Source organism: Phocoena sinus, chromosome 3 (genome assembly GCF_008692025.1).
Source record: "Phocoena sinus isolate mPhoSin1 chromosome 3, mPhoSin1.pri, whole genome shotgun sequence".
Classification (NCBI taxonomy): Eukaryota; Metazoa; Chordata; class Mammalia; order Artiodactyla; family Phocoenidae; genus Phocoena; species Phocoena sinus.
The window spans coordinates 71,077,084-71,093,139 of NC_045765.1; the positions used below are offsets into that span (position 1 = coordinate 71,077,084).

General features: G+C 42.8%; 2 protein-coding genes across 3 annotated transcripts in view; one reads left to right on the forward strand and one right to left on the reverse strand.

Moving 5' to 3' along the window:
- Nucleotides 1-16,056, reverse strand: part of SNX24 (sorting nexin 24) — a 181,366-nt gene that overhangs the window by 144,973 nt on the left and 20,337 nt on the right. The gene's annotated exons all lie outside the window — the stretch shown is intronic.
- On the forward strand, nucleotides 7,482-9,093 carry LOC116752231 (SNW domain-containing protein 1-like). Its single transcript, XM_032629032.1, is given in 2 exon segments — nucleotides 7,482-8,062; nucleotides 8,064-9,093. Coding segments are annotated over 2 exon segments (1,611 nt in total).

The following is a 16,056-nucleotide window of genomic DNA, read 5'->3' on the forward strand; positions in this document are numbered from 1 at the left end:
CCACAGGTCCATACTAGGAAAAAGTGCCGCCCTCCGCCTCCACCTGTGACAATCAGGAGGGTTTGGGAACGCAGAGAGCCCTGAGCACCCACAGTGGGACCAGAACATAGGGCCTACAGATGAGGGCAGGAGATTCTTCCACACTGGGCCAGGGTCAGGGCCAGGAGGCCAGACGCCGAGGGGCGGGCTCTAGAACCAGGACCTGGCAGATGCTGAGATGGTACTAAGTCCAGCCTCCAGGAATCGGCAGTTGCATTTTATACACCTTTCCAGGTAGCTAGCACTGTCCATGGCTCTGCCATATACTCTAAATCATGACAGGATGACACTACGGGACAAAGGCGAACCGACAGCAGATTATGTGAGGAGAGGAGGGAGACTAAGTTCAGCCACACTCAGCCACAATTTGTCGACAAAATTCATAATCCCTCTATTGTGGAAATTATTTGCAGGTGAGTTATTTCACAATTAGACAAATTTTTCACGCTCTTAAGGCAAAAGTCCACAGAGGCACCGCTATCCATCTTTCATTTATTGTATGTTCCCTCCATGTCAGGCACCATATAGAGGTATAGGTAGAGATATTTATATTTCTACGTATTCATAACTTAATGTCATCCTCAAAATAACCATATGATGTAGTTATATAAGCCCCACTCTGTAGATGAGAAATCTGAAGCCTAGCACAAATCACCCAAAGTCAAACACACTAAGTCAGAAGATGGAATCTGAATACAGCTCTGTCTCTCTGACTCAGAAGCCTGTGCTCTAAGCCTGAGTTTCTCAGCTTCTCAAACTTTCCTGTGCAGGTGCATCTCCTCGGGATCTTGTGAGAATGCAGAGTGATTCCCGTAGGTCTGGGGTGGGTCCTGAGAGTCTGCATTTCTAACAAACACCCACCAGGGCTGCTGCTCCGTGGACCACATATTGAGTAGCAAGGGGCTAAATAAACTATTACATTTACTAGACTCATTCCATACTTACAGCTGTGACTTCTAAAATGTGACACTGCTGCCAGAAATACATTTCTAAAGAGTTAACTACTTTAAAGATAAAAACAAGCAATATGTTTTACATATTAAACTGTGCAGGGATTTTTATTTTATAATTCAGAAAACACAAGCTTGTGACCTAAAACCAATTTTTAATGAAATAAAATGCATCTCCAATTTTTTCTGCATGCAGTCCTGTTGTTTACAGCCAGAAGACTCTCTTCAGTGTCCTATGCCCAAACCAGATGCATCCCGCGTTTCTACCAGGAAGCCATCAGAATCTATTAAAATTACTGTACACTGATAGCAGCAGGGACATGACAAATCGCAGGCCAAGAGTCAGATACCACAGAATGTATTTCAGGGCTTTGGGGGCAGGCCCATTTGCAACCAAATGGTATTGTGTGAGGCTGGCATTCTCAGTGCATGACAAACTGATGCAATTTCAGTGCTGTCTGCGGGCCAGGGGAGATTTCTCTGATGCTGGTTGTGGTTAGTTTACCGAATTGTGCAGAGTTCCCAGATTTGAATCACTTGGGGCCTGAAAGGGCTTCACTTGACAAGCTACAAATAATTACACTCTACTCTTTCCATTGTATTCTATTATTTTGCCCCCCTTATCTCCAGGATTTGAGCTTTTGTGAACAAGCAAGGTCGGCTTCTATTTTGACCACAACACAACAAAACATTGTTCTTTTCTGATATGATAAATAAAACAAGGCCCTGCAGACTAAACATTTTTATCAGGCCCATTTTCCACTTTTACAGGCAAAAGTCAACTTTGAGCTCAGTTAGAAAGGGTGAGCTGGACAAAGCAGGCAGGCAGGTTCCTGCAATCCTCACTTAAGGATGTGCTCTCGCTATCTGGTTATCGCAAAACCTCATTTGAAAAATGGGATATTGACTGACAGATAAAGGGCACATGGGCAGTGGCTCTTAACAAGGTTTCTACTTCCCTTGTTCCCCTCCCTCTCATCTCCAGCTCCATCCTAACAGCTCTCATTCAGATATTCATAATGAAAAAGTTTTCCCAACTTGGGATGCATGCAATTAGAACCAAGCTGTCTTATGTCAGTGCACTGCTCAGAAACACCAGAGACTCCAAATTCAAGTTTGCTACAGAAGAAAGCAACTTGTGGAAGATTTTAAAGAGCATATCACCCAACTTCAGGTGGCTCCTAAGGATAATATATTGATTATTGCTCCATGTATTTTAATTGAGTAAATATGAAGCTTTATGCTTTCATACTTTTCCAAAGAAAAACACAAGATTTTTGTTTAAACTCCAATGTCAAGTAACATTTCATAAAGTTCTAGTCTCCAGAAAAGTTAAAAAAAAATCTATAATGATGATTAACACTGACTCAAATAAAGTAATCTAAACATCCCCTTTTAAAATCTGTTAAGCCTTGAGTATAGGTCAACCCTCCAGACTTAATTTTTGCAACAACGCTATGACATGCCGATAGAGTTTCATATAATAAAAACTGGTCATTACTATCCCCATTTTAGAGATCAGGAAACTGAGGCATGGAAAAGTAAAGTAACTTGCTCAGTGAGTCACAGCTACTAAGTGGTAGCAACTGGGAACTGAGCCCAAAGAGTGACTTGAGCTGCCTTGAACACGGCTTCCTAGTTCCACAATTCCATCTACCTAAGGCCAGGTGGAACACAAGCCCAACATATCTCATCTAAGCAGAAACCAAGAGCCTGGAGAGTATTCAGGTTGACAGTAGAGACAAAGAATAGTGAGATTAAATTCTCATCAGTAGCTAAAGGATCTAAAACATAAAATTTCAGCTCCCCAAAGTAGATACCTTGATCCTGCCTCAGTACATGTCTTGCCGTTAAACTGGACCCCTCCTACTCTTCAAATCTGGCTTGTCTAATATGGCAACACTCACCACAAACCACTATTGGGCATTTGAAATGCGGCTAGCCCAAAGGGAGGTGTCCTCTACATGTAAAACACACCCAATTTAAAAAGCTACTACAGGGCTTCCCTGGTGGCGCAGTGGTTGAGAGTCCCCCTGCCGATGCAGCGGACACGGGTTCGTGCCCTGGTCCGGGAAGATCCCACATGCCGTGAAGCGGCTGGGCCCGTGAGCCATGGCCGCTGAGCCTGCACATCTGGAGCCTGTGCTCCGCAACGGGAGAGGCCACAACAGTGAGAGGCCCGCGTACCGCAAAAAAAAAAAAAAAAAAAAGCTACTACAAAAAATATAAAATATTCATCATTTTATATGGATGACAAGTTAAATAATATGTTGGATTTATTGGGCTAAATAAAATATATTACAATTCATTTCACCTGATTCTTTTTACTTTTTAAAATATGGCTACTAGAAATATGTGGCTCGCTTTATATTTCCATTAGATGATGTGCTCTAAACTCACCCCTTAATCCCAAACTTTGTATGGCTGAGTCATTGGCACAAGCTGGCTACCTGACAAGAAAAGCAACTCCAAGAACAGAAGTCTGCCTCGCAGGAAGCCTCCTTTCCACTTACACTCCTTCTCCCTTCAGATTCCTCAGGCTCTCACACCACTGTCCCCTCCCCTTGACATTGAAATACTGTCAGTGTTCTGATTTAGAAAGAGCCTTTACCTGACCCTGCTTTTCTTCTTGCTGCTGTGCTTTCTTTCCCTCCTTTCACTGTCAAAGCACCTGAAAGGGTCCACACTCCATTTTCCTCACTCTCTCCAACTTCCCTAATTCACTGCAATCTGACTTCCATCCCCCCCACTGAAACTGCTCCTCAAAGGTCCACATCCTCACCTCTTCCTCCTGACCCCTCTGTTCTCTCTAGAACAGCTGCTGGGCCCCTAACCACACAGTGGGCCTCGCCTACCCATGTGCTTCACCTGGACTGATGACCAACCAGGCACTTGGAAGACAGGGACAAAACCTATGTATCGAGCTCTGTCGACCTGTCTGTTGGACTCTGTCGACCTTTGCCCCAATTCTATGCTGAATTCTCTGCTGCAGCCCCTTCATGAATGTGCATGAACCCTTAGCTTAAAACTTCCCCAGTTTTGCTGTTAGGGGAGACACTGCTTTGGGAAAGATCCCCGGTGTTCTCTTTACTTGCTGCAAATATTCATCCTTCCTTCTCCCCGATCCTTGGTTTGGATGTATCTTTTGGCTCAATACCCACCAAGAGGCAAACCCAGTTTTCAAGTAACGGACCCCTCCCCTTGCCTCTCCTGTCCAGAATCACACTGAGTCTCAAGCATCATCTGAACAGTGAACATGAAGACACAGTCAAAGGAATAAGAAGCAAACTCTTGGGCAAAGGTGAAAATCTTGTCATTGGCTACTAGGAGGAAGTGAAACTGGAATTGGTTCAGAAAGGGAAAACACAAGCTAACCAGCTGGGGGTGGGAGAGCAGGATAGGTTTCCTGCAGGCAGAAGAAGGTGAGATTCGGAGGCATGAGAAGCCCAGGGCCTCCAGCAACTGAGCTATGGGGGAGCAGTTCAGGCACGTAGGGCAGAAAGTGCCAAGTGAAGAGATAAGAGGTGGAGGACTAAATTTTATTCTATTTATTTATTTAATTTTAACATCTTTATTGGAGTATAATTGCTTTACATTATTGTGTTAGTTGCTGCTGTATAACAAAGTGAATCAGCTATATGTATACATATATCCCCATATCCCCTCCCTCTTGCGTCTCCCTCCCACCCTCCCTATCCCACCCCTCTAGGTGGACACAAAGCACCGAGCTGATCTCCCTGTGCTATGCAGCTGCTTCCCACTAGCTATCTATTTTACATTTGGTAGTGTATATATGTCAATGCCAATTTTTTATTTACCTTTTTTAGCTACCAATTCTAGACAGTTTCTAAAGCCCACTGTTCTGGAATCCCTCATACCCACCCTATGGCACTGTCCCTTCATCCTGTCACTTCTCCATCCCCCTACCCTAGCCTGGTCCACGGCAATAGTCTCATAGCTGACTCCAATCAACCCCCTTTGGAAACATTCTGTACATCAAGGTAAGTTTAATCAACATGACGTCCTCATTTTCATGTCACTTGGCTGTTCAGAAATATGCTCTGCAGCCCTGTTTACCTCTGAACAAAGTTATCCGATTTCAAAGTTTCCGATCCCATCCTTACCTGCTGCTGGTGACAGGCATTCTCTCCTCTCCACCCCCACCCAAAGCAACTCAGACATCCCACCTTCTAGAATGTGCCCTCCTCTCCCCAATCCCCGTCAAAAGTGGAATGAACTCTGACACTTCAACGATGGTGGCTGCCACCCTCCAGGAGAAACAGAGAAAAGGCAGTCCTCCACAGGGACCTCTGCCACCTGGCTCTGCCCCATGTACCCAGAATACTTCACCCTCCACCTACCACTACCTCCTGCACACTGGACACTGCTGCTCTCTTTCCATCGCCCATCACATAATGTTCATTTACATGTTTTTACCTTTTGGGGGGTAGGGGTTCCTTCACAAAAGGCGTATCCTTTCCATCTGCTTATCTAGATCCTATCTATGCTTCAAAACACAGCTGAAGCCATTTCTTGTAGGAAGTCTTCCGGGTACTTTACTCCTCACTGATGTCATTCTCAAAACCTCCATTCAATACAACTTGCTATTTTTCTACCTGTTACCATAAAGCATTCATTATTGATTCATGGGTGCTGTGTCATTTGTGTAGAACTAAACTGCAAACTCCTTGAGGGCTGGAATCATGCATTATCATTGTCAATTGCCCGTAGCTGGCAACAAGCAGGGATTCGAAGACTAGATTTACTAAGTTATACAGATTAAGTATTGCTACTTTATAACAGATAAATGCTTTCCTTCCTCTGTATGCTAAGACTAAGAGCACAGAGGTTAACTGGCAGTGACCTTTAATAATCTCCATCTATCCTTCATGGAACTATCCCTGAAAATTAACTATCTTACAATGTTACAAATATATTAACTAAGCAGTTGATCAGTTCCAAATATGTTAAGGGGCTTTCAAAGACTAATATTTCTTTATTTTTATAAACTGACACTATGATAAATGGCCAATGAAAATGAATACATTACTAACATAGAGCAAATGTTGTTTTTTAAAAACTCTCCAAATCTAAAAAACTGGAAAATAAACATATACTTTGAAAATGACAGTACTGTAGTCAACTTAAGAATCCAGGGTCTACCCACATTCATTTAAGAACAATCTGTACAGCACCTGAAGAACATCAGTGGAACTGTTTATAAAGGTTTAAACATAAAATCGTGCACAAGATATTCAGGAGGAAAGATCACAACTCGACAGTTCTCCATCATGCCAGGAGGCGCTCCTGCGTAGACCCAGGGCAGCCAAAGGAAGCAAAAACTGGATAAATCAAACAAAAGAAGTACTTAGTCTAGCTTTTGCATATCTAACGTTAAAAGACACACACAAGATTTTAAATCACTTTTCACCATTATTATTTAATAAGCCAGTTCCTGGAACTTTTGGCTCTGTACCCATTTGCAATATGAAAATGTTTCCTATATTTTAACTCTGCACATTACTGGACATTCAAGCTTACAAAACACTTCCTTCAATTACCAAAACTCACTCTCCCATGGGCTATCCTTTGTACTGAGGTTCTGTTTCAAGTTTCTCTCCAGGGTTTAATAACGATACTGGAAAACTCATTTTGGTTTCCTAAATCAACCCCCAACGAACCGGGTGCATGGCTTCCAACTCTGACCTCCAAATCCCAGGAACATTCCAAAAGGTACTAACTAGCACGATGCCCCTCCACCAGGACCACTTGGGCAGCAACAAGACCAGAGCCCTTCGGATCCAACTGGTTCAGGAGGAATTCTGGTCACTGGAGCTGCTGGCACTTTGGTCCCATCAAGAATAACTCTGCACACCGCACCTCTCACCGCACCAGAATCACAGCCGGCTTCATTACAATCTCCGGACAGAAGGCTTACGACATGCAATCTACCTGGCAGGCTAAACAGCTTCCTCCTGTGCAGTGTCGACTCCAAGAGACTTCAGACCCCTGGGCAGCTGGCACTGAGCAGGAGAGCAGGGATGCCCAGGCCAGAGGTAGAGAAGACACGAGAAAAGGTAAAACGTGTGCTTCTCACGTGCTGCCACAATAAAGAAATCTATCATTCTCCTCCTGTTTTTTAGACCCAGGATAGTAACAGCAACTATCTTTTAGTGTATGTCCAACACCATAGTATGTGCTTTTCATTTGTTATCTCGGTTACATGTTTATCTTCACAACTCTCAGTGCCAGCATTCCCCCAGCCTTACAAACGAAGAGACTGAGTCATTAGGACACCTGTCCAGGTGAGAACCCAGGTCTGGCTTACCTTCAAGCCCAGACACTTTCCGCCCTGCTGCACTCCCCCTAGACTGCGTATGCCTCAAGCAAATGATGGCAAAATATTAAAAGAAGACTTCTTTAGAAGTGCATATTTGCACGGGCAATCCATAAGACTCAACTACTTTTTCCCCATAAAAATGAAGTCCTGAGATGGCGCTCACCAGCTTTTTGCCTGCACCTACTCAGCTATCTCAGGACCAGCTTGAGGCTGAAGAAAAGGCAAGATCGCAGAGATCACGACAGACCTCCCCGGTCTCCTCCCGAAGAGAAGCTACCCCATACGGGTACCGGAAAGGCTGGATACCTCGGTTATTAGAGGATTTTGGAGGTGGAGGTGCTTTTGCAGAGATCCATGTGGCCCGGTATCCCCTGGATATGGGACGAAAGAGAAAAATGTCAAATGCACTGGCCATTCAGGTGCATGCTGAAGGAAAACTTAAGTATGATGCAATTGCTCGACAGGGACAGTCAAAAGACAAGTTCATTTACAGCAAGTACACTGACCTGGTTCCCAAAGAAGTCATGAATGCAGATGACCCAGACCTGCAAAGACCTGATGAAGAAGCCATTGAAGAGATAACAGAAAAGACAAGGGTAGCCTTAGAAAAATCCGTATCGCAGAAGGTTGCTGCAGCCATGCCAGTCCAAGCAGCAGCTGATAAACTGGCCGCTCCTCAGTATATCCGATACACACCATCTCAACAAGGAGCAGCGTTCAACTCTGGAGCTAAACAGAGCTATTCGAATGGTGGAAATGCAGAAAGATCTGATGGAGCCTCCAAGGCTCAAGATTAATAAGAAGATTCCCCGAGGACCACCTTCTCCTCCTGCACCTGTCATGCACTCTCCTAGCCGAAAGATGACCGTGAAGGAACAAGAAGAGTGCAAGATTCCTCCCTGTATTTCAAACTGGAAAAATGCAAAGGGTTATACAATTCCATTAGATAAACGTCTGGCAGCTAATGGAAGAGGGCTGCAGACATTTCACATCTATGAAAATTTTGCAAAACTGGCCGAAGCCCTCTACATTGCTGATCGGAAGGCTCGTGGAGCTGTGGAAATGCGTGCTCAAGTAGAGAGAAAGATGGCTCAAAAAGAAAAGGAGAAACATGAAGAGAAACTTAGAGAAATGGCCCAGAAAGCCAGGGAGAGAAGAGCTGGGATCAAAACCCATGTGGAAAAAGAGGATGGGGAGGCACGTGAGAGGGATGAAATCCAGCATGACAGGCGAAAAGAGAGACAGCATGACTGGAATCTTTCCAGGGCAGCTCCAGATAAGAGGTCGAAACTGCAGAGAAATGAAAATCGAGGTATCAGTGAAGTCATTGCTCCGGGTGTGCCCAATCCTCGGACTTCCAATGAAGTTCAGTATGACCAAAGGCTCTTCAACCAATCCAAGGGTATGGACAGTGGTTTTGCAGGTGGAGAAGATGAAATTTACAATGTTTATGATCAAGCCTGGAGAGGTGGTAAAGACATGGCCCAGAATATTTACAGGCCCAGTAAAAATCTGGACAAGGACATGTATGGTGATGACCTAGAAGCTAGAATAAAGACTAACAGATTTGTTCCCGATAAGGAGTTTTCTGGTTCAGACCGTAGACAAAGAGGCCGAGAAGGACCAGTTCAGTTTGAGGAGGATCCTTTTGGTTTGGACAAATTTTTGGAAGAAGCCAAACAGCACAGTGGCCCTAAAAGACCCTCAGATAGCAGCCGCCCCAAGGAACATGAGCATGAAGGCAAGAGGAGGAGAAAGGAGTAGATACTTTCTTCAGAGTGAATGAACTACTATTCATAACCCTAATGATGCAAGTCATATGGGGGAACACTTTGTAAACAGCCAGGATAAAAACTAAATCTGGGTGTCAGAGCCCAGCACTACTTTTTATTATAGGAGAAGGGGGGGGGATGGAAAAATTCTACTTTGAATTATTTATTTTTTTAAAGAGTGGGTTGTGTTTGTGCTTCTCCCACCTTTTGGCATTTATAGAACATACTGCCCCACACATGAAATTAAGGCCACTTCCTTTCGAGTGACATCAGTACTTTGGGGTTAATATTTTGTCTAAGAATGACTGCTTACGAATAAAGTTACCCCAACCACAGTGCGTAGAAAGAAGGATGTTCACACATTGGAGCTGTCCTGCCAAATGATGTTTGCCCCTGTTGTGCTCTGTTTTAATTTGGAGTGGGGAAAGTACGCTCTTGCTTGGTGCAACTATCTGTTTCCAATAAAAACATTTAGACAAAAAAAAAAAAAAAAAGGAAGTCATACACAGATGTAGGGAACAAACATATGGACGCCAAGGGGGGAAAGCGGCGGGGGGATGGGGGTGGTGGTGGGATGAATTGGGCGATTGGGATTGACATGTACACACTGATGTGTATAAAAAAAATAATAAATGAAGTCATAATATTCAAGCTCTCTGGAGTTCTAAGTAAACTTTTTTCATGGCACTGTATTTTGCGTTTGGCAAAACTTTATCATTAATTGGTTTTGACAGAGTGTGTCTACCGGACATGAGAAAATCCTAAACAGTTCATGAATAAAATAAACACAGGTCAAACTCTAATTCAACTTCATGAACCCCAAATCGCTTTGCCATACTGGAATTTCTATGAAATGTTTACTTGAAAGGCATTATTTTTGTTGTTTTTGTTTTGCTTTGGTGGTAAAGTGAAGGAACAGGAGAGGGGTTCGCAGTATCCAATGTACTCAAATCAGGAATCCCACACAAGCCTAACTTAGGGAACTCTCTATAGAAATCCAACATAAAGATTTAAATTCTTAGAAACAAATGCCAACACCAACTACTACAGAACCAACCATGTGTTAAGGGCTTTACACCTATTATTTCACTTGATTAAAACAATCCCTAATGGATATAAAGTATTCCTAGCATGCCTATTTATGAGAACCAAGGCTCAAAGCATTTAAACAACTGGGGACTGTTAAACACATGGTTAGGAAGTGGCTGGGTGTCATCCAAGGTCCACTCTTCAACAGTGTTGCTACTTGTCTTCTCACAGAAAGTTATCTCAAGGAGGTCAAGGTTACAAAGTAAACATAAACATCTACCTGATTCACAAAGGCTGGCTCTAATGCTGCATGGGCCAGTATCAGAACAAGTACAACACGCTGACACTTGTCAGCACCCAAGGGCACACATCAATTTTCCCCTCTACTTGGACCATCACACCCATTTAGTGCTCCCTGGTTGCCCCATGTGTTACACAACAAGGAAACTTGTTGGGAGACCCCGCCCCTAGCTGTCTTTCACACAGGCTTCTAGACTGTGTTTTGGTACCTGGCCTTCAGAGAAGGACTGAGCCAAGGTTGTGAAGGCAGAGAGAGGCCTAATTACAGCGGTAGCTCTTTTTGCACTAAACGTAATCTGAGGCAGACCCTTGCCAGGCAGTTCACATGCCTCATGCCATTTAATATTGGCTATGACTTTATGGTTAGGTATTACCGTTCACCTGTTTTAAGGATAAGAAAACTGAAGTTAACAGTTTGCTCATATTGAAGCTTGTTAACATAACTGTGTTTATACATTCAACTCTCCACGGAGCAATACAGGATTAGTTGATTTAACTATAGCTCAGGTGTACATGGTGTTCACAAACAGGAAGAATCTTTCTGAAAAAGAGTTCTGGGATTTCTTGAGGGTCTTGGAAAGAAACTGCTGAAAGTGATGGCAACCTTAGGGCCCAGTACAGCACCTGGTGTACTGTAGGCCTTCAAGAACCATTGGTTGAGGACTTCCCTGGTGGCACAGTGGTCAAGAATCTTCCTGCCAGTGCAGGGGACACAGGTTCGAGCCCTGGTCCGGGAAGATCCCACATGCCACAGAGCAACTAAGCCCGTGCGTCACAACTACTGAACCTGCACTCTAGGGCCCGCAAGCCACAACTACTGAGCCCGCCTGCCACAACTACTGAAGCCCACGTGCCTAGAGCTTGTGCTCCACAACAAGAGAAGCCACTGCAATGAGAAGCCCGTGCACCGCAACCAAGAGTAGACCCGGCTCGCTGCAACTAGAGAAAGCCCGCGCGCAGCAATAAAGACCCAACACACCCAAAAATAAATAAATAAACAAATGTATTAAAAAAAACAAAGAAAAAAAGAACCATTGGTTGGGTAATTCCCTGACTGTCCAGTGGTTAGGACTCTGTGCTTTCACCGCTGAGGGCCTGGGTTCAATCTCTAGTCTGGGAACTAAGATCCCCCAAGGCATGTGGCCAAACACAAGGGAAAAAAAAAGAACCATTGACTGAATAAATGAATGTAAGTAAATATTGGGGCTGATGAAATTGTGCCTCACGTTCCACATCTCCATGCCTTCACCCAGCCCTCACCCACTGCCACCTCTCATGGCTCCGGCCTGTGCCTGGTACTTGTGCCAGGCTCTCCCTGCCAGCCCCGCTTGGGGCCCTACACAGCACCCAGTACAAGAACTTACTCACCCTAATCACGTGAACTCTGAGCTAAACTTCCAATAAAGCAGACTGTCGGCCTCCATAGCCAGGCATTTAGAATCCTCTAGGTCACAGAAAGATGAACTCCACAGAACTTTTCTAAAACCAGGACTTACTGAAGGAACAAACCCTGACTGCAGAAACAGCTTCTAACACAAAACTCCAGGTTACAGTGACATTCGTTCAAACTGCCGTCATCTGAACCTGGCTAAACCTGAACACTGATGAGTCAGAAGTCAAAAGTTCTACTTCTGCTCAGATAAAAGCACACAAGAATGGGTCTGGGTGGGGACTGGCCCAGCTCCACTGCCAGGCCAGAGCCATATGCTAAAACACTTACAGATTTAGGTTTGGTTGTCTGCCTTCTTCTAAAAAGACCTTCTTATATCAGGAGAAAGGAGGAAAACAATTCAAAGTTTCACCTGCGAACACTATTAGGAGTCTACAGTGAAGAAGAGTGGCTGGAATTTCATCTAAACACTCAGTGATCAATAAATAAATAGCAGTTGTCAACAATCGGTTGTTTAACCACATAATCAACATTCTTCATTTGTTTTTACATATGAGGTGATAAGCACACTTCAGATGTCATTCTCTAATCTGAAAGCATTGCAAGGGTCTTTTGATAATGCTTTTTTTTTTAGTTTTTTTTTGCAGTATAATTTTTTACATCTTTATTGGAGTATAACTGCTTTACAATGGTGTGTTAGTTTCTGCTTTATAACAAAGTGAATCAGCTATAATGCTTTTTAAAAATAATTCATTTAAAAAGATACAAATGAACTTATTTACAAAACAGAAATAGATCCACAGACATAGAAAACAAACATGGTTACCAAGAGGGAAAGGGGAGGGGGATAAATTAGGCATGTGGGATTAAAATATACACACTACTATATATAAAATAGATATACTCAATATTTTGTAATAATCTATAAGGGAAAAGAATCTGAAAAAGAATATATATATACCTGAAAAAGAATATATATATTTATATATACCTGAATCACTGTGCTGTACACCTGAAACTAACACAACATTGTAAATCAACTATACTTCAATGAAATAAATAAAAATCTAAGTACAAATAAAACAATAATTCATTTAAAGCAGTGAATTAAATATGAAACTACTCAAAGGTGAAAAAAATTAACACTAGGTGAAAGAAAGGTAAAATAGATGATGAAATATTAACCTCTATTGGCAAAAATTTAATTAGAAAGATTAGAAATAACAACAGCCGCCCCAGTCGGAGAGTTCTTACTGTGAGGCTGATACTTAATTTGAGATCCTTGAGAGAAAACTGAGGTCAGCACTTTAGGGAACAGAGGGAGGGTGAGGACTTGCACAAGTTGCCTTGCTGGGAAGTTACAAGCCAGAATGTTGTACCAAGTCTGTCTGGCTCCAAAGCTTACCAGTGACACTCCTCAGAAGTTCCTCAAACTAGCTGACATCAGGAAAGCTTTTTCTAAGTTCATTTGTTTATGGATCAAAAGACTTAAGAGTGTTTTAAGTGCTCAGTCTTAGGTGCACTTTGGCTGAATCAGAATGTAAATCAGTCCTTTAAAGCTTTAAAACAAAGCTGACATATCTCCTTCATGCTAAATATACACTCTACAGGGCATCTTTTTCAAAACAGGGTAAGCCACCTCCTTAGTTTGCAGGCTTAGCTACAAATTAAAATCACCTGAAGAGCTCAACCTACCAAAGCCTGGGCTCCAATCACCTGAGAATCTCTGGAGATGGAGCCTGAAATTGCTCTTCAGAACCACTGACTTACCCTATTAAGATGTGCCGGGGCAAGGAACCTCCCTTAATGATCTCCACAAGCATCGTGGGGATATTTTTAGTGCAGTTCTTAACTTTTACTGCTCATCAGAATCACCCAAAGACTTTAAAAAAATTCCAGGGCTCAACCCATAATCCAGAACCATTAGACTGTCTGAGGGTAGGACCCAGGCACCTCTGGTTTATAAAGATCTCCAGGTGACTCCAAGGTGCAGCAAGAGCTGAGCACCACAGCGTTAGCAGCTAATTATTTGCACTAGAAGTTCAATCCCTCATTTGGATGGCATCCCAAGGGGTCATCCACCAGCAGCACCATCACATCGACGATTAGCCTTTTTCTCAGACTCCCTGCCTTCTCCCGAGGTTGGTGATGACACCTAAAGGTCTTTCCATTTGTCAGTCACAACTGCCTTTCCACTTATGGGAAATGCTGCCTGACTCTCCCCTCAGTCCTTCAGAATGGTTCCTACTATTGAATGATTCATCTCATACACACATACAACATGGGTCATTCTCTCACCACTTTCAGTTTTATTACCTCCACTTCCTTTTCTCACTCACTGGCATTTTCAACACTGTCACTTTTTTTGACCTCGTGGACCATATGGGGTTGATGCTGTTCTGGGCATTGGAACCTGAGCAGAAAGCTACAGTGTGGCTGAAACTAACCTGACATCCCAGGACTCTGCCATTCACTGGAGGTGGACAGAGCTGCTATCCTGCTTGCTCTAGAGGGTAGCTGTAAAAGTTGACATGAGAAGTTGTAAAAGAGAAGAGCTTTGTGCTGCCTTTTCTTGAGAAGCAAAACTCAGAAGGTTATCCTGAAATTCCCAATGCACACTTTTTGATTAACAACAAATCTGCATGGTTGAGAAGAATAAAAGCCTTTGCACGTTTCAGTTCTAAACTTTTGAATTATGTAAACCTTCTCACATGGGACATAAGTGAAAAAAATTCTACCGTGAAGCAAAATGCTTTTTATCCAACAATACTTATATGCAAAAGAAGCAGCATTCACTGTGAAGATATTCTCTCAAAGGGCAAGTAAGGTGTTGATTAAAGCTTCCCTAAAACATATACTATTTTGGACTACTAATGAATGGCTGACAAGATTAATCTACATTTTCACCATGAAAACCATCCTCCCTCCAGGCACACACAACAACATCAGTGAAAAAGTCCCTAGCGGGCTTCCCTGGTGGCGCAGTGGTTGAGAGTCCGCCTGCCGATGCAGGGGACACGGGTTCGTGCCCCGGTCCGAGAAGATCCCACATGCCGCGGAGCGACTGGGCCCGTGGGCCATGGCCGCTGAGCCTGCGCATCCGGAGCCTGTGCTTTGCAACGGGAGGGGCCACAGCAGTGAGAGGCTCGCGTACGGCAAAAAAAAAAAAAAAAAAAAAAAAAAAAAGAAGTAAAAAAAAAAGTTCCTAGCACTAAAAAAAATGCGTTTGCTTGATAAAGTACTTCCTGTACTAGGTAAGACTTTGTTCATTACTTCAAAAAATGTTTTCAATGCTATCTCAGATTTTTTCTGCAAAACTGGCAATGGAAAACCCACAGACAATGAATTCAGAGTCTATGATGGAAAAAACAGATCTGATTTCCTTACAAATTATAAGATAAAATGTAGCAATAATTTACTCCAATAATTTTTATGGGAAAGATTAAAATTATTGACTTTCAAAATAAGGTCTCCACTAATATCCTAAGTTAATTTCAATCCTCTACCTAACAATTGGTACTTGAGAAGGAATTTTAGGATAATATTTAAAAGTTAATTAAAAACAGTGTAAGCATTCATGTCAGTCAAGCATGACCTCTGCTCTACAATGCATTTAAATGCAAGTCACCTTGACCTGTAACACAGCAATGTAAAAAATTTTGGTCAATATAAATCAAATGTACACTAATTTATTCAGCAGGTTTCCTGGTATCTGAATCAACATTAGAAATCTAACCAGTATTTGTTATTCTGCTATTGACAAAAGGAAGCATATTGGAAGTTAAATTGTTCCCCAAGGACAGCCTCCGTAAACATCTACATTTAAAGGTCATTTACCACCAAATTATGAACAACTGTTGCATTTATTAGTACAAGTTCAATAGTTTGGAAGCTGCAGCCATCAAGTTTTACTGACAGTGAGATCTAATTGTTCACTAATAATAAACAAGGAAAACAGACCATTTCTATAAACTTTTATTCCCTGCACTATGCTCACTTTTTAAAAATGGAGGTACAAAAACCTTCCATAGGTATGTATTTGAAGAGAAAACTTTCCAGCTTCGGGGAGAACTAAACCATAGTTTAAAATAAATATCAGATAATAAAATATAAAAGTTCGTTTTCTCATGTTATATTCATCTGAACAAAAACAAAAAGGAGGGGCTTCCCTGGTGGCGCAGTGGTTGAGAGTCTGCCTGCCGATGCAGGGGACACGGGTTCGTGCCCCGGTCTGGG